This window comes from Aplysia californica, unplaced genomic scaffold (assembly GCF_000002075.1).
Source record: "Aplysia californica isolate F4 #8 unplaced genomic scaffold, AplCal3.0 scaffold00130, whole genome shotgun sequence".
NCBI classification, from domain to species: Eukaryota; Metazoa; Mollusca; class Gastropoda; order Aplysiida; family Aplysiidae; genus Aplysia; species Aplysia californica.
The window spans coordinates 2430-18617 of NW_004797400.1; the positions used below are offsets into that span (position 1 = coordinate 2430).

The window sequence follows — 16188 nt, forward strand, 5'->3', positions numbered from 1 at the left end:
CGTGGGGTAGGAGTAAGTGGAGTCTCCTTTCTTATCGTGCCATAGTTTCAAAACGTGAACCAATTCAGGTTCTACACATACAATACTGGGTAGGCCAATATTGTTTTGGGGTTTGTTTACTTAGGCTAGTAGTGAGACCCTGTGTGATATCGACAAATCAGGTATAGTTCCCGGCCTACAGTTATAACCCTTGTCTGAAGATCACTTACCTTCGAAATTCAAGTTTAACTATGTAGGCCTATTTTAGGCGTAGGCTACATACGAGGACAATCCGCTGTTCTATTCAAATGGAAACTATAATGACATAGATCTAAATCTAGAATCTAGATCTAGATATTAGATGCACCTTCAAATATTTGACAAAATATTTCATATCAGAGTTTGATAGTAATGTTCCCCTTCCCCAAAAGGCATTGTGTTGCAGCTGAAAGTAGGCCTACATTGATAGAATGTCAAGAAAATGCAGCGAGAACATTTCGTTGTAATAATAATGGCTGCAATTGATCAAAATCGACAACAGATAGAATGAATATCAATACATGCACAAGTAACATGTTGCAAAACATTTTTCATAATTATTAGCCTATATTTAGAAATAAAACCAAAATAGAAGGCTGTGAACATGAACTGATAGAACTCAGAAAAGCAAATTTAAAAAACATTAAAATTACTATACCATTTATAGTGAAGAAACAAAGAGTGAACTGAGCTTGAAAACGGAAGGCGTGCACAAAACAGGTTTCAAAGCTCCCCAGAATGTCACGTACAGAAATGATGCCATGATAATCCAAGCCCGGCGTTAGGTCTAGAGCCACAAGAACCAAAACATATCGAGCTTGTTGTAAGCTTATGGCCTAGATTTACGTCCGGTGACTTTGTCCTCGAGTGGAGGAAATGGCAATTTAGCTGTCACTGTCTCCGAGCACTCTACCACTAAACTGCAGCTAACTGTTCTCACAGTTCCAGAACAGAACACAACAGAGGTTTTACACACAACAGAAACATCAACAGCAGAGAGCGTTTCTCGACCCAGACACAAAGACTCGTGCACACCAACCAGGGCAGCGCCAAACGACGCAGACTGGACAAAGTCTGGCACCGCGACACGCTCATGCTCATCCCCCCCCCCCCCCCCCAACCACACACACTCTCGCTCACTCACGCTCACAGCACAAGCGTCGAGTGCCAGTGGTCGATAGTCCCTTCTGGATTTCTGTGTTTTTCGAAGCGAGAGTTGCGTGTCCCGGCCTGCCGCACTTCGACTAAGGGTGTGATTGTAATTATTGATACTCAAGGAAAAAGCCTTATTGTTCCTGGCATCGATCCACACACACACACACACACACACACACACACACACACTCACACACTAAGTTGGAAATTTATACTTTCCTCAAACACACACAAACACAGAAAGTGTGAGGGGGGGGGGGTTCCACACACACACACACAAACACTCACACACACACACACACACACACACACACACCCCCCCACTATATATATATATATATATATATATATATATATATATATATATATATATATATATATATATATATATATATATATATATATAGAGAGAGAGAGAGAGAGAGAGAGAGAGAGAGAGAGGGGGGGGGGGGGTCTTGTACACGACGTTTTCCTTCCAAATGTTCACTCTGACTCACACGCAAATGTTTTAATTAAGAATTATTTCACGTAGGTGGAGGGTTTTTCAGTTTTGCTTTACAATTTATGCGCACGTCGTTTTCATTTTCATAAATCGCGATTATAACCTGCCTCTTTGAAAATAAAGAAACTATACAATTTTGCCTGCTTAGGAGACTGGGTCGAGGAAAAGTAGGGAAGTGTCTTCCTTTTGGCTAAGATAGTCCTCAGTAATAAATTAAAGTTTAAAGCAAATTGCATTGACACAGCGCGTATATGTGCTTCCTTTGACGGGAATGGCTTGGTTTTGTTTAAAGTGTTTGAAGCATCGCGGGCTGGGTGGGTGATAGATAGAGTCGAAGGAGCTCTAACGGTCATCTCTGTCTAATACGGGTGCCCACTACGGCTGGATCACTGAAAACAAACAATGTTTTTGAGATGATCGAGTTGGGTGATCGGCCCGGTCGGCCGATCCCATCCTTAGTGGGCCCCCCAATCATCTGTATCACAACCACTTCACAACCCCCTCCTCAGTGCGTTTTTTTCTTTTTTAAATACAAAAATACAGTTGATCATTTAGTATTATGATGACCCTGTCCAGGACGTCCACTTGTCCAAAACAACCAGTTTTCTCCTCGTTATTGTGGGTGGCTGTCTTAGATAATTTCGACTGTTGTTGCCTAGATGTACATTGGTTTTTTTTAGCTAAGGTTAACATGTTTTGCTCAAGGATACACCTAAAGGACCAGCCACTAAACGCCTGGTCACTGGATTTAATCGTTTGACATTACGCTACCCGAGAATTGAAAGTTTTATCTGACATTTTTGGCCGTTTTGGATTACTAAGACCATGAGGCCAGAAAGCATATTATTATTATGTATTAGATCTATGCTCTATCTGCTCTATCAAAATCGTGAGATTATTCTGAGTCGTTATCAAGATATTCAAAGAATTGCTTCTGAAAAGGCTTAACATTAATATTATTGTGAAATTTAAAAAAAAATTGACGTCACAGTTATCAAAACTGGGTATTTAGCAGATAGAACTTTGTAATTTTGAGCTAGCGATTATATACTGTGAAGTCTACTGTGAGCCTGATCTCGCTCGCCTCTCGGCTACTGATGGAGCCTCCAATATTGAAAGATAGAATCCTTTCACTTTCATCTTAATTTCTTATATGAAACTTTCTTGGGGTGCTTTAGGACAGCCCATGGGCTATGTTTTTTGACAGCAAATTAAAAAAAAAACTTGACAGAATTACATGTATGTGGTTCTCGCTTCGCCAGGAATAACCGCCTTACTTACTCATATTCATACTGTGATAACGACGGCCACTTTCTGATCTCAGAGCAAACACACGTTATTATTATTAGTAGTAGTAGTGACAATGGCAATGACAATCTTTATTTATTCATCTCGCAGGGAGAGATTTGTCTTGGTCGTTAACAATGACAGTAGACGTTTCTAAGGTTAGGTGCACTCACACATACGCACAGCAAGACAGGACATTTAAATTAGTAAAGATACATGTCTCACTCTCACGTGCTGAAACAACCCGCTCCGTAAAACATTCTCTCTCTCTCTCTCTCTCTCTCTCTCTCTCTCTCTCTCTCTCTCTCTCTCTCTCTTCCTCTCTCTCTCTCTCTCTCTCTCTCTCTCTCTCTCTCTCTCTCTTTCTCTCTGTCTCTCTCTCTCTCTGTGTTTCATTTGTAGCACTGTGTGTTCAGTAACCTCACTGCAGTTGGTACGAATGAATTTCTATATCTGTCTGGGTTTTTTTGGTTGCTTTTTTGTAGTAGTAGTAGTAGTAGTAGTAGTAGTAGTAGTAGTAGTAGTAGTAGTAGTAGCAGTATCATCATCACCAACTCCACCACCACCATCATCGTCATCATTGTTGAAAAGACAGAGTGGAAGGGAGAATCTTGCTTGATTTACAGACACCAAAAATAAAACAACAACAAAAAACACGTAAAAAGTTTAAAATTTGTTTTTATTGAATCGGCTACACGTTTCACCACGCAGGCTTCCTCAGGAGCAACTGACATCCTCCTCATCACTATCATCATCACCACAAAGCTGTGGACGATAGCCCGATCTCAACCGACTCGCATGGTCAGCTGGTCAAGAGCCGTGCTTTTATAAACATTGTACATGACAATACCCTCTGTAGCCGGTAACGTAACAGTCCGTAACCAACCGATCCCCTGTCCGTTGATAAGATAACGCGAAGGAAAGAAACCGGGTAGCCTATCAGACTCATCGACGAAACGTTCAGGGCTAGACGGTCAGAGATAGTATAAGAACGTATAGGTTCAGGGGCACGTTTGAGTGACAGGTTCTGAGTGAACGAGAGAGAAGAAAGAAAAGAAGAGTAAAAGAGATAGGTGGGAACTTGAAAGTGTGATAAGTTGGGGGGCGGGGACGGGCTGAGTGGGTGGTCCAGGGGTACGATTGATTAAATTATTATTATTAGGTTACTTTCTGATTGACGTGTTGGAAAGATCGCTGTGAACCGGAGGCGCTTTTCGCTTCCTGTTCACATCGGCAGAGCGCGCTGGAGAACACTGCTCGCTCGTAGGCTATTCTCGTATCTCAAGTCGACTAAGTCGTGACGTGATTGGGTAGGCCCTAGGCTTCCTCAGTTCATAGGCTTTCTCAGGTTACTGAAAAAGCCTAGGGTAGGGCCAGCTGTTTTTTGGAAAGTAAACATGTGCGCGAACCAAGGAGTTTAGAGCTTTTAATCTCCTTGGCGCGAACTGATCTTTTGACACAACTGAATTGGCGGACACCATTACATATTTATATTATTTTACAGTCTCGAACCAGCTCTAATGACCAAAGGTACCTGTCCAAGACAATAACTTGTACAAAAGACCATTTTCCACTTCTCCTATTGTATTTTTTTCTGTAGGCCAATTATAATGACACTGTTCAAGAGGACCACTTGTCTAAGACGACCCCTTTTCTCCTCGACAACGAAAGGCCGTCTTGGACATATCTAACGTTCACTGTACTTTGGGGGTGTGAAGTTTTGACCACTGCTTGCCGACCGGACAGGCGACCCTTGATCTCACCGACTGGGCCTCTGGAACCCCCCCCCCCCCCCCATAAATTGCCCTGCCCAAGACGGAAACAATCTCAGACGGAATTTTTTTTGGGCATCTTTGCGATGTATTTGTTGTTCTCCATATTATATTCTCTTTGTCGTCAACATCTGCATTGGTTGGTGGTTAGGCTACTGAACTCGTAGCTCTTTCTAATCATAATCAGATGGCGTTGCCGGTTCGAGGGTTCGAGGCTCGGCTCAGCCTGACGTTATTGTTTCCTTAGAAAAATGCACTTTTTACGAATTTTCTACCCTTCACTGGTGGGTGGGTAGACTACCCAGCTATTTCAAACAGCGAAAGACCTCATAGACAGCATGTTAGTGAATTACATGTTTAAGCGCCTGTCAAGTGGCAGTTTGTTCTTGTGCTTCCTAAGACGTTGACATTGTACAGAGAATGCGATCAGGTTTGCAGGGGTAATAGTAGCCCATAGATACAGCTGTTGATAAGGATTATGCACTATACAAATGGCAGGCTTTTATTATTATTATTTTTTAGATTTTATTATTTTTATTATTATTATTATATTATTACTATTATTTTTATAACTATAGGCCCAGGCTCCTTCTTTCAGTTATTGGCTTATAATAATAATTATTATTACTATTATTATTACACTTACGTTCAAGTTTACAAGATATTTTAGTTTTAGGCCTAAAGTCACTAAAGACACTTCAGTCAGTAGCACCGCCCGGGGGGGGGGGGGGGGGGGAGGGTTAGGAGATAATGTAAAAAGGTGTAACATAAACTGTTCTAATACTATTGTATAATATAAGTTGGCTATTAGCATTTTATAGCAAGCTCACTCACTTTTGTGAAAGTGTTTGTTTGCTTTAGTATTTTTTTGTTTGTTATTTTCGTACATTTATTTGACATTATCCTTAAAGCAAGACAGTGTATACTGCTAATATCTGTTATCAATATCATCCGTATGACAATTTGTACACACATACAGAAAAGGTCAAAGGTTCCTTACCAGCATCTGTGGTGTAGCGGCTAGGCTTAAGTGTGAGTGATTCATCAGTAATTAGCAGTTATTGAGTCTATAAAAGTACAATCAAGGATAATTTGCGCAGTACAAACAGTTTGATGAAATTTAAATTAGTTGGTGATCAAGTCCTGAGCATGCTACAAACTCATCTTTCAAGCTCTTTTTTCCCCACACATGGTGGCGGGGCCAGACAAACTGACCTCGAGGGTCGGTCTTTGAACAGTCATAAAAGCATGTTACATTATGTTAATAAAGTCAAGAAAACTCAGATCAAACGCATGAGAAACAAACTTGTAGATATTTTTGAAACTTTGTGAAAAGCCTTCTATGTAATAGCTCTTCTACTTCTAATTCTAAATGATTTTTAAAAAGTCCGGTTTAGAAAGCTTTAACACTGACAGACAGCCTGAATCTTTGGAGTAGGCCTACAGATAGTGTCAGTGTGGCCGAGTTGCACGTTTCCCCCCCTCCTTGACATCATATGGAGATAGACTAGATAGGACCAGGTTCAATTTTTAGCTTCGTTTCAATATATTAAGCTCTTACTCTTAAATATTTTGCATAGAGCGTTTGCTGTACTGCAAAATTGCTTCCTTTATCAGAGCCGAGGGAATAAGCTCCAAAATATTTAAGTATTTGCTATCACAGTATCTGATCTTTTAAAAATTTGTAAGGAAAACAATAATCTAAGAAAGTTTCTGTTCAACAATAAACACATCAAAGTCAAAGCACATCTTTATTGATCTAACAACAAAGTAAAAGTAGACGATAACCATTTTACATGAACATTTATTGTGCTTTATTTCTGGACTCTTCATGTCCTAGAACACTCAGAGATGTATACATGATACATGTATACACAGATGTATACACAGACACGCAGGTAGACAGCCAGGCAGACAGGCACACACACACACACACACACACGCACACACACAGGTGAATTTTTACTGTTAATCCTGCATACAAATGCCTTGCTTTGGGGGGGGGGGGGGTGTCAAACTGCAGTATTTTTTGCTGCAGATTACACATATATATAGCAACTAGAACTGTCGCAAATCAATTGTCAATTATCTTCAAGAAAATTTCAAACCTAAAAAGCAAAACATCAAATTAAAGCCCCCCCCCCCCTCCCCGTAACTCCCCAGATTTTTTTTAACTTCAGGGGGGTATGCCCTCCTGAAACCCCCCTATTGGTCCACAGTGCAAAAATTACAGTGGAATTAGGCTTAGGGTGATAAAGTTCAATTAAAAACCATCAAATTAAAAAAAAAAAGATTAATGCCACGGAAATTAAGTCGATACTCGTGTTCAGCACATCAATGAATAGGAGAAGATGGACGCCTAGTTGCTAAATGTGAGATTGGAGGGAAAGTAAAAGAACTCCTGTACATTATATTGTGACCTTTCAAAACAAGTATACATATTATATGTATACATAGTAAGGTAAAGATCACAAATCTGTAAGGTGTCAACAAAAACCCCCCAACCATACTCAGACAAGAGGAGCAAAGCAAAATTAATATGTTATACAAATACAAATGTATATATTAATGGATGCAATGTATAAAACTGTTGTATTCAAAATGCAACTTCACAGCAAAAAATCCCGACATCGCAAACACACTGTATGAGATCACGCATCGTACACAAAGTGGGATATTACTATAAATAATAAAATAAAATAAATGATACCAACTTCGCTAAAAACTTTATGTCTATTGTGTATCTTCAATATCTTAGATACCTGTCAGAATTTCTGGAAGAATAATGCTTTAAAAAACATCATCTATGCGAACACAAAAGTGCTTTCTTCAAAGAAGTATCAAACGAAATTCTGTACAATATGTTGCAGGAATTTTCTAAGAAATTTCATTTCATAATAAATCTTTCAATATTTACATTCACACACACATTCAGGAATTTCAGACGTTATCTAGTATAAAAAAATAAAAAGTGATTATAATAATATAGGGCTATGTAGTGCACAATAAATAAATATGACCCTTAAAAGTGTCATACGTACATGTATTTTCTAAACCCCACTTTGTCTCTTAATACACACACAGTTGAACCTGTGAACTAAGATGACCTCTAATTGTCGAGGAGAAAAAATGGCCTTCTACGACAGGTGGCTGTTTTAGGTAGGACTGATAAAAATGAAACAAATAAACCATTCCCGACTGAGGTTCCAACCTGAGGTGATCGGTTGAAAGCTCATGATTGCCACCTAAGGCTAACTTATAACTAAAAGGTTTTTTTCTTTAATTCCTTCTTTTTTCCGAAGGGGCGGGAGGGGGTGCAAGAAAATTTTAGTTTAAATTTATTTTCCTTTGTTGCTGGTTTTGTGAAAGGGGAAAGCAAAATGAAATGGGTCAGATGAGAAAGACTGAGTCTCATGGTAAAACAAACAAAACATGGATCACCATCACTCAGCGAATGAGCAACATTTCCGTCGCAAGTTCATGTTGATGTCCATTGTTACGAACTGGGTAGACAGCGACTGCTCATCTCACTTATGATTTGCTTACGAGCAGTGGGTGGGCTTATTTAGATCTAAGAAAGCCTAAATCATGACGGATCACACACCTCCCTCACCAGCAGCTGAAAATTTATTATCAACTGGTCAACTTGGGTAGACAGTGGGAGGGAGCTATGCAACATGATCGGTTCATTCATTGGGGAACTAACAATAAGCACAGGTGAATGGATTGTGATGGCTTGTCCACAGCATCAGGTACCTGTATAAAACTTATGACAATGCTTCAGGATGAGAGATTTACACGGCCATTTCAGACAAGTTTATAGGGTTGTTAATTGGTAAAATATGGTGGCAGCGGCCATGTTGGACAGGTTTTACAGAGTGTTATATATAGATAAAAAAGCAAGGGAGGAAATGGAGAGTGACCTTTTGTACAGGTACGTAGCCATCATGACAGGTTCTAATGTAAATGACTGTTTGAGTGCCTAATGTTCAGCATTTAGAAAAACATGCCTACAATCATTGCATCCTACAAAAATACAAAATAAGCTTGTACACTCTTTCTCACACCAAAGTTTTACTCTTAACACTTTTTTCCACAGCATGTTATCAAACTTATACAGCATAAAAGGTGTCACTTGAATTATGTAAAAGTCAGTTCTATTTTATTAGAACACAAAAAGGCATAAACTTTAGTGAGCGACATTAACCGTTTATCATTTTCAAAATGTTGAAACTGTCCTATTTAACTCACTGTCTGATGGTGTCCGACACTGGCCGCATTAAATTTCTTGCTACACTTTTCAGTTTAGAATAAATATATAAAAATGGCTTATGTCAGTGCAACAGTATTACTTTAACTACCTCGCGAACTCAGACCAAAAAGGCCATGCTATAGGTATATACAATATAATAGCATAACATTTATCACTATTTTCTTAAAAACAACGTGAATTATACAAAAAAGTATTTTACATGAATATGTACACTCACTACACGTAAAACAACAAAACAAATGAGTTATTTATTCACTGTAAAAGTTAACGCTCCTTTCAACACAGTAAGGTTAAACAAATGAGTACAGTCAATCTTTGTCAATCTTGCCTCGTCTAGCTCTGTCTTGCATGATAGCCATGTGTAGGGAAAAACACTAGCAACCAATTAGGCCTACATGAGTATAGCTCTAGCAAAACTTTAGGTAAATTCAAATTGAAAGAAGCTAGGATCAGAAGCTGGGCTGCATGTATCAATGACCCTGTAGACGTACAGGTTTTTTAAACCCGATACTCATCAATTCTTGGGTCGCGTTAGATGTATCATGTAGATTTGCTCTCAGGCCGGGTTGTAGCAGCTCCTTTAAAGTTTCTCCTGGCGACTTTTAAACTTCATTCTAATTTTTTTAAATATTGGCCAAGGCGTTAGACTAATAGCATTTCATAATCAGCAAAAATCAAAAGAAAATCAGCAAGTGCCTAAAAATAGGCAGAGATTGCAGATATATGCGTGGGAAAGAGATCATCAAGCAGCCACTGTGCAGGTGGAGTGTGGCGTGGTGTGTACTGTACCCCTGGCGGCCAATCCGCTGGCGGTACAGTGGGGCAAATTTACATTAGTTTAATAAGGACTACAACTGAGACAGTTGCAGATGGCAGTGTGAAGGCGGAAAGACTATCTTTACATAGAGGTGTTCCTTTATGTACATTGGCAAAACCTGGCGATAAGTGGGGCTAGAGGTACAATGTGGAAGGGGGGGGGGGGTGTTTGACGGTACCCAAAAGTAATAAATCACAATGAATCAATAAACACAGAAACTACAAAAATCATGTCAACACTACATGTATCATGTAAGATGAAAATTTATGGATGCCAAATTGCAATTACGAGAATGATACCTCATTAAGCAGAGGTATATGGTGTAAAAAGCAAAAATAATAAACCCAAGACTGTAAAGTGTAAAGAGATGGAGATTATGACAACAATCTTTTTTCCCTTTCTAATCTCAAAATTGTGCTTACAAGACAGTAAGTACAATAAATGACAGAAGTGAATATAAACATTACAGTAGAGTCTTTACTGCATCCATTTATCTTCAAAACAGCAACTCTGCTGTCATTCAGATTACCCTAAATTGTGTGAAAAAGGGAAATGAACCTCATATGAACAAACAAACAAATGTTCACAAATAATTTTTCCAACAAACAAATAATTTTTCAAACGACTTTAAGGTGATAGGACAAAATTACCCTAGTATATCAAACTGTGGGAAAGAACAAGCCAAAGGCCAGTAAAGGAAGACATACAGGTGAAGAAAAGGAAATGGATTGGGCACACCGCGAGGAGACCCCCGACAAGCATCATCAGATAGGCTTTGACGTGGAAACCACAAGGAAAACGTAAGAATGGAAGACCAAAGATGACATGAAGGCGAGCGGTACTAGCGGAAATGGAAAAGGTGGGGACATCATGGAAACAGCTAGAAAACGATGCACAGGACAGGCTTCAGCTGGAGAAATGTTGTTGATGGCCTATGCTCCACTGGGAGTTAAAAAGGGCAAGAGAGAGAGAGAGGGATCAAATATAGGCATTGACAAGTTGACAAATTTAGCTCTAATGGAAAACATTTGCAGCTTGATGATCGCTATAAAAACGTACATGTCCCAGACGAAAAACAAGCATTGCACCATGAGCATAAATTCTTAGAACAAACTTAGTCTGCACTGCAATCAGATAAATATACAGCAGGTATTTAATAGATACTTTTAAACCTTAACACGAACCTGTTTCACTCTAAATTCCCGTAAACATGAAATGATTTCAAATCCCCTTCCCCCCGCTCTTTATTCTCTGTATGTTGCAACTTCCCTTCACACTATCAAAAATCCCATAGATCAGGATACAAGAAAGGGGTTTTGTCTGTTTTGTCACACCTCCATACTGATTCTCTCCTTTACTTTTTATTTTGTTGCTCACAGTAGCCCACCGTCGTCAATATGCCTCACACAACATGCATCCAAGAGACTTTCCTACTTTCCTTGTGCGGCGGGTGGTGAGAATGTGGCTTTGTTTTGCAGGACATATAGACGAGACACAGGGAAGCTAAATCCCTAATTTAATGGAAACGTCATATTAAAAAAATATTTCAAGCTATCTTCTCATATGAAGCTATAATTGATCAGTTCCATGTTTCGTAATTTGTTTTCATTCTGAAACTAAGTGGTAGCTTTCAAAACGAATCAAGTGAACAGCTACAACCTCCCTTCAACCTCATTCTGCGAGGTCAGGACATCTGTCTAAAACTGATGAAGATAAAGTTTCCCTTTGTTTTAAAGACTGGCAGCTCTGCATATATGTTATTAATGACTAAAAATTGGTTACCCAATGTCTAGCATCTGATCTGAACAGTTAGAAAGGAGTCACCTCACCTTTTTTGGTTCTTTTCATAAGCACTCAGCTTAAAATGAAATCTGCTTTAAAACATAGAGACATTCTCTGCACTTGTGAAGTTCGTTTTATCAGGGTTTTACTGTATAAATAACTAAAAAATTGAAAAGCCAGTCTGAGTTGACTGCAAAATGAAACCTAGGATGTGGGAAAAGAATACATACTATCCATCCCTTCAACCTCAATGAAATCAATTATGTATCTGCGATTTGATCTACAATCTGAGCCACACTTGGCGGAGTTGCATCTTGGGCAGGGGAAATGGCAGCCGGGGCAATCTTTGTCCAAGCAGTCACATAGGTCCAGACCATTCTCCAATAGGATGCCCTGACTATCATAGGCTTGATTCTTTTTGGACCTGAAAACACAAAAAAACATAACATAAAAAGACAGCCAAATCTCTGGAATCAGTAATTACTACTACTACTACACAGTATACATTGCTGAAAGTTTCGTCAAAGCCCTAGCCCTATTTGATCGTTTAATTCAGTTGAGGGAGGCCAGATTTTCTTTCAAGAGCTAGATGGGTAAAAAGCTACCATCGGGGCACAATTTGATAAAATCGCCAAAATTAAATGCATTTGATTTTATAGGTAATGTCAATTCCAGTTTTGTTCATTGCTAGGTTATATCTTTTTTCCTTGCACTTGGAATGCCATAATTAGCCCTATTGGACTTACAGGTCAAATTTGACAAAGCAAAGCACAGGTCTATTTGATTAGAAGTGTGCAATAGCCAAAGTCATTACCTGAGCTGACCGATCCAAACTGCATTTGACTGACGGGTATCCCTTTTAGCTATTAATTAATAAATAGGCTTTCAAATCAGTCAAGTTGAGTGAATTCTGCTTCTGACATCATAACTGAATGGACCTGACAGGTAACTTGCTTCCTTTAAAGTCTCAAAATTTGTTCCCCATTCAAAGATTAATACTTTAACTCTTATGTTAATTAAGAGGCTAAAAATTTCATTTTCATCAACACAAATATATACCAACAAGTAACAAGTAACACAACAGTTGAGATGAAATACACTTACTCTTTTGTATGAAGCCGCCTGTTCATCTTTCGCATCTCTCGCTGTGACCTTTCCGGATCAAAGTCAACCATAAAAGTTCCATGCTGGTCAAGACTCAACTTTTTCAGTTCTAATGTCTGCAAAGAAAAAGACAACAAACTCAATAAACATTTCTCTACTTCAGGTTAACACATATCATAGCTATTATAAATTTACATTAACTTTCAATGCGGGAAAAAAAATTGTTGGAGAAACTCAAATGTGTTTCCAACCTAAATACTGTCAAAACAAGGAATTGCAGAGTTGCCGACAATGATACTTCTGTATTGTGTAATATTTATTATATTATGATTAGATATTGAATATTATTTTTTTCTGTACTTTCTTGTTTTGCTGGTGACATTTCTATGTGAAAAACTTATGAAATTATATTATATTTTCTGCCCTACTGCGAAAATACCATCCTGAGCACTAAGGTCACAACCTGTACTCAAGGGCCTTAAAACGCACACTGCTCTGTATTGGAAAATGATAACAAAAAAACCTGACTTTCACTATGTGATAAAAAATATTTTCAAACTATTTTCAGTAATATCCATAACTTGGCAAGCAGGACACCCCCCCCCCCCCCCCCCACCAAAAACAAACAAAACCAGAGAGGGGGTTTAAGTAAAGTTTTTGGTGAGTTGCAAAGCAGCAGCAGCCACATGCAAAGTCTTAAAACGTCAACAAAATCCTCCCAGAGTGAGATCAAAACAAGGTACAGAAAACAAGTAGTCTAAATTGTCCAAGACAGCCACCTACTGTTGAGGATTAAAGTGGTTGTCTTATGTAATAGTAAGTAGGTGGACATCTTGGGAAAGACTGATAATAATGAAGAAAACAAATCATTCCCTTCTGAGGTCCCAACCAGGGGCAGTTGCAAGAGTAGAAAATTGTAGTGAAACCCATTAAATGTTTGTTTTTCTTTCTTTTGAAAGTAGGACAGAACGGGAGATTTCATTGCTGCTGTGAGTATTAAAGTCTACAAAGTATTCAGTAGAATATAGATCAAGGAACACAAAGAGAAAGAGTAAAACAAAACGAAATGTGTCAGCCAGACGTGGAAGGCCAAGTACAGTGGAAAAACAAATAAAAGGGTCATTATTGGTGGCTACCACTGGGCAAATTTATAATGAGGAACATGTCTGTTGCAAGTTCATGTTGACAGCCATTGTTATCAACTAGGTAAAAATAAGTAATCTAACTTACAATTCGAGTGTGGTCGGAGGATAATTCAGTTTGTGGGAGGGGCTAATGGATAATGACAGTTCACATGCCTCACTCATCAACTGCTTATAATTTGTTATTAACCTGTCAACATGTAAACAGTGGGAGGGACCAAGTCCAATTACCTGATGCTGGTCAGCGAGCAGTTCAAGGGGTTAGCTAACAGTAATGACAGGTGAATTGATTATATATGACGTTTTGTCCACAACATCAGGAACTGAATATGATTTATGACAACACAGAGATACATGTATCTGCCTGGCTATCATGGATCGAAGTGGCTATTATTTAGCCTCCCATGGCTATTCGGACTCAAACTCCAATGCGCGTTTGGGGGAAAACCTTTTTTTGAGCAAACAGCTTCACCCTTTGTTGCTATTTATTGGTTCTGTACTGGAAAATTTTACTATTGAATAGTCTGACCAATCAAAATTAAGAAAAAAATAAGCCTAGGGTCAAGGCACTGCATGCCCTAAAAATAATCGTGGGTTCTGTTAGGGATAACAATTAAAAACATGTTTTTTTGTGTTGTAAACAAATGCCAATTCTAACATTACAATGACAAACTATTATTATTATACTAACATTATTTCATTTAAACAGCTTTCAGTAAGGCCATTATTTTTAAAACATACACACTACTCTGGCAAGTGAATTCCTTTCTGAATTTAGAATACACTTGTCTAGGGTTTTGGTGAAGATATGCGTGCATACTCTCAAGATTTAAAATAATGAAACAATAACAATCCCCACGGGAGCCTAAAAAAATCGGCCAGCACTCACGAACGTTCACTCTTACATGCACAAATTATTTTCTATCATATATTATATCCTATTAGCCTACCCATTCTCAACACCCAGGTAGGCCTAAGAATAAAAATTCATTGCATTCTCAGACCGGGTGAGAATAACGGCAGCCATAAAAAAAAGACGCAAAGGAGGGGGGTGGGGTTGGGAAGTGGTCGCTTAGGTAGTTGTCTTCGACAGGTGGCCATCTGGTTAGATTCGACAGCATGTGAAAACTGATACCCAGCCGCATAGTATGTAGAGTAGAAAATAATATGTTGATCTTGTAGTTCCTTTCGTTAAAGTCCACGATCCATTTGTTTACATCCAGAGAAGAAATCCAGAAGTCTTGATGACCAAATACTATTTGAAATAAGGCAACACAAAGAGCAGGGATGCAAAACCTAACATCAAATTAGGATAAAATTCAGGGGGGCATGCCCCCCTGAAACCCCCCCCCCTATTTTTATTAGGTCAGGGGGGCTCTGAAAAACCCCTACTCTTGACTTTAACTTTAACGAACAAAACTACAAAATCGGCGAAAATATCACTGCACACACTTCAATGTCCGGGGATACTTACATCCTCACTTCCTTCTCCTGCTGGTGTTGTAACGGACTTTTGGGTAGACGTCTCTGACTGTGAATCGGGCTCAGTTTGTCCTTGTGCAGTAGTCTCTTTTTCTTCGGTACCACAGGTCCTGTTTCCCAAGGTTGATGAATTCTGAGCACCCAAACTTCCAAATGATGATTTGCTATTGTTTTCATTTTCATTACTGACATGATTACAATCATTGCTGGAGTTGGAGTCACTGATTTCTAGTACTGGTGGGGAACTTGACCGAGATAACATGGACGTCATGATTAGCCTGGGATCTCTTGATTCGAACTTGGAAACTTGGATGCACCCTCCAATGAATAGTACTATGATGACAATGTCACAATGCCATTATGATTGTTGATTATTTTCGGATCATTAAAAAAGGCATCGACTCGACTCACTGGATCACACCCAGTAATATAAATATGAAGCACAATTATAACACTTGCTGCTTGCCATTCATAATCTTGATCTGGTCGTTCCACTGTTTATTGTTGATGTTTGTTTAGGGTTTGTTTTTTTTTTCTTTGAAAGAGACGAGACGGATCTCATTCTCAAAGCTCCATGGCACTGAAAGAAAACTGAAAACTAAAACGAAACTTGGTCAATGGTCATTACTCCGTCAAAGATAACGTGGATTGAGCATTATTGTTTATGAAGTGCATCACGGTGAGTCAAGCGAGTTTAAAAAGGGGTAACTCTATGGCAGAGACCAATATAAAGAAGCATTGAAGTACACATTTTATATTTTTTTGTTCGAAACAAATAGGAGACAGTTGTAACTTATTTCATAAAATTGCACTCTTTGTATATATATTTTTTTCTCAAAAGAAGTCAAAATTTG

General features: G+C 38.8%; 1 protein-coding gene across 1 annotated transcript; it reads right to left on the bottom strand.

Annotated features, from left to right (window-relative positions):
- Positions 1–10930: 10930 nt before the first annotated feature.
- On the bottom strand, positions 10931–16121 carry LOC101861032 (ARL14 effector protein-like). Its single transcript, XM_005096482.3, has 3 exons — positions 15327–16121; positions 12711–12826; positions 10931–12030 (listed from the first exon to the last, which is right to left on the bottom strand). The coding sequence occupies exons 1-3, from the start codon at positions 15603–15605 to the stop codon at positions 11811–11813; spliced, it is 615 nt and encodes a 204-aa protein (XP_005096539.1). The 5' UTR covers positions 15606–16121; the 3' UTR covers positions 10931–11810.
- Positions 16122–16188: the final 67 nt, after the last annotated feature.

What these genes read in the sequence shown, in the direction of transcription:
- LOC101861032 (XM_005096482.3), bottom strand. Translation starts at nt 15,605, where the DNA reads ATGACGTCCATGTTATCTCGGTCAAGTTCCCCACCAGTACTAGAAATC. An exon ending in CAGGAGAAGGAAGTGAGGAT is followed by an intron (nt 12,827 to 15,326) that starts GTAAGTATCCCC and finishes TTTTCTTTGCAG; the next exon opens with ACATTAGAACTGAAAAAGTT. An exon ending in AGGCGGCTTCATACAAAAGA is followed by an intron (nt 12,031 to 12,710) that starts GTAAGTGTATTT and finishes TTGTGTTTTCAG; the next exon opens with GTCCAAAAAGAATCAAGCCT.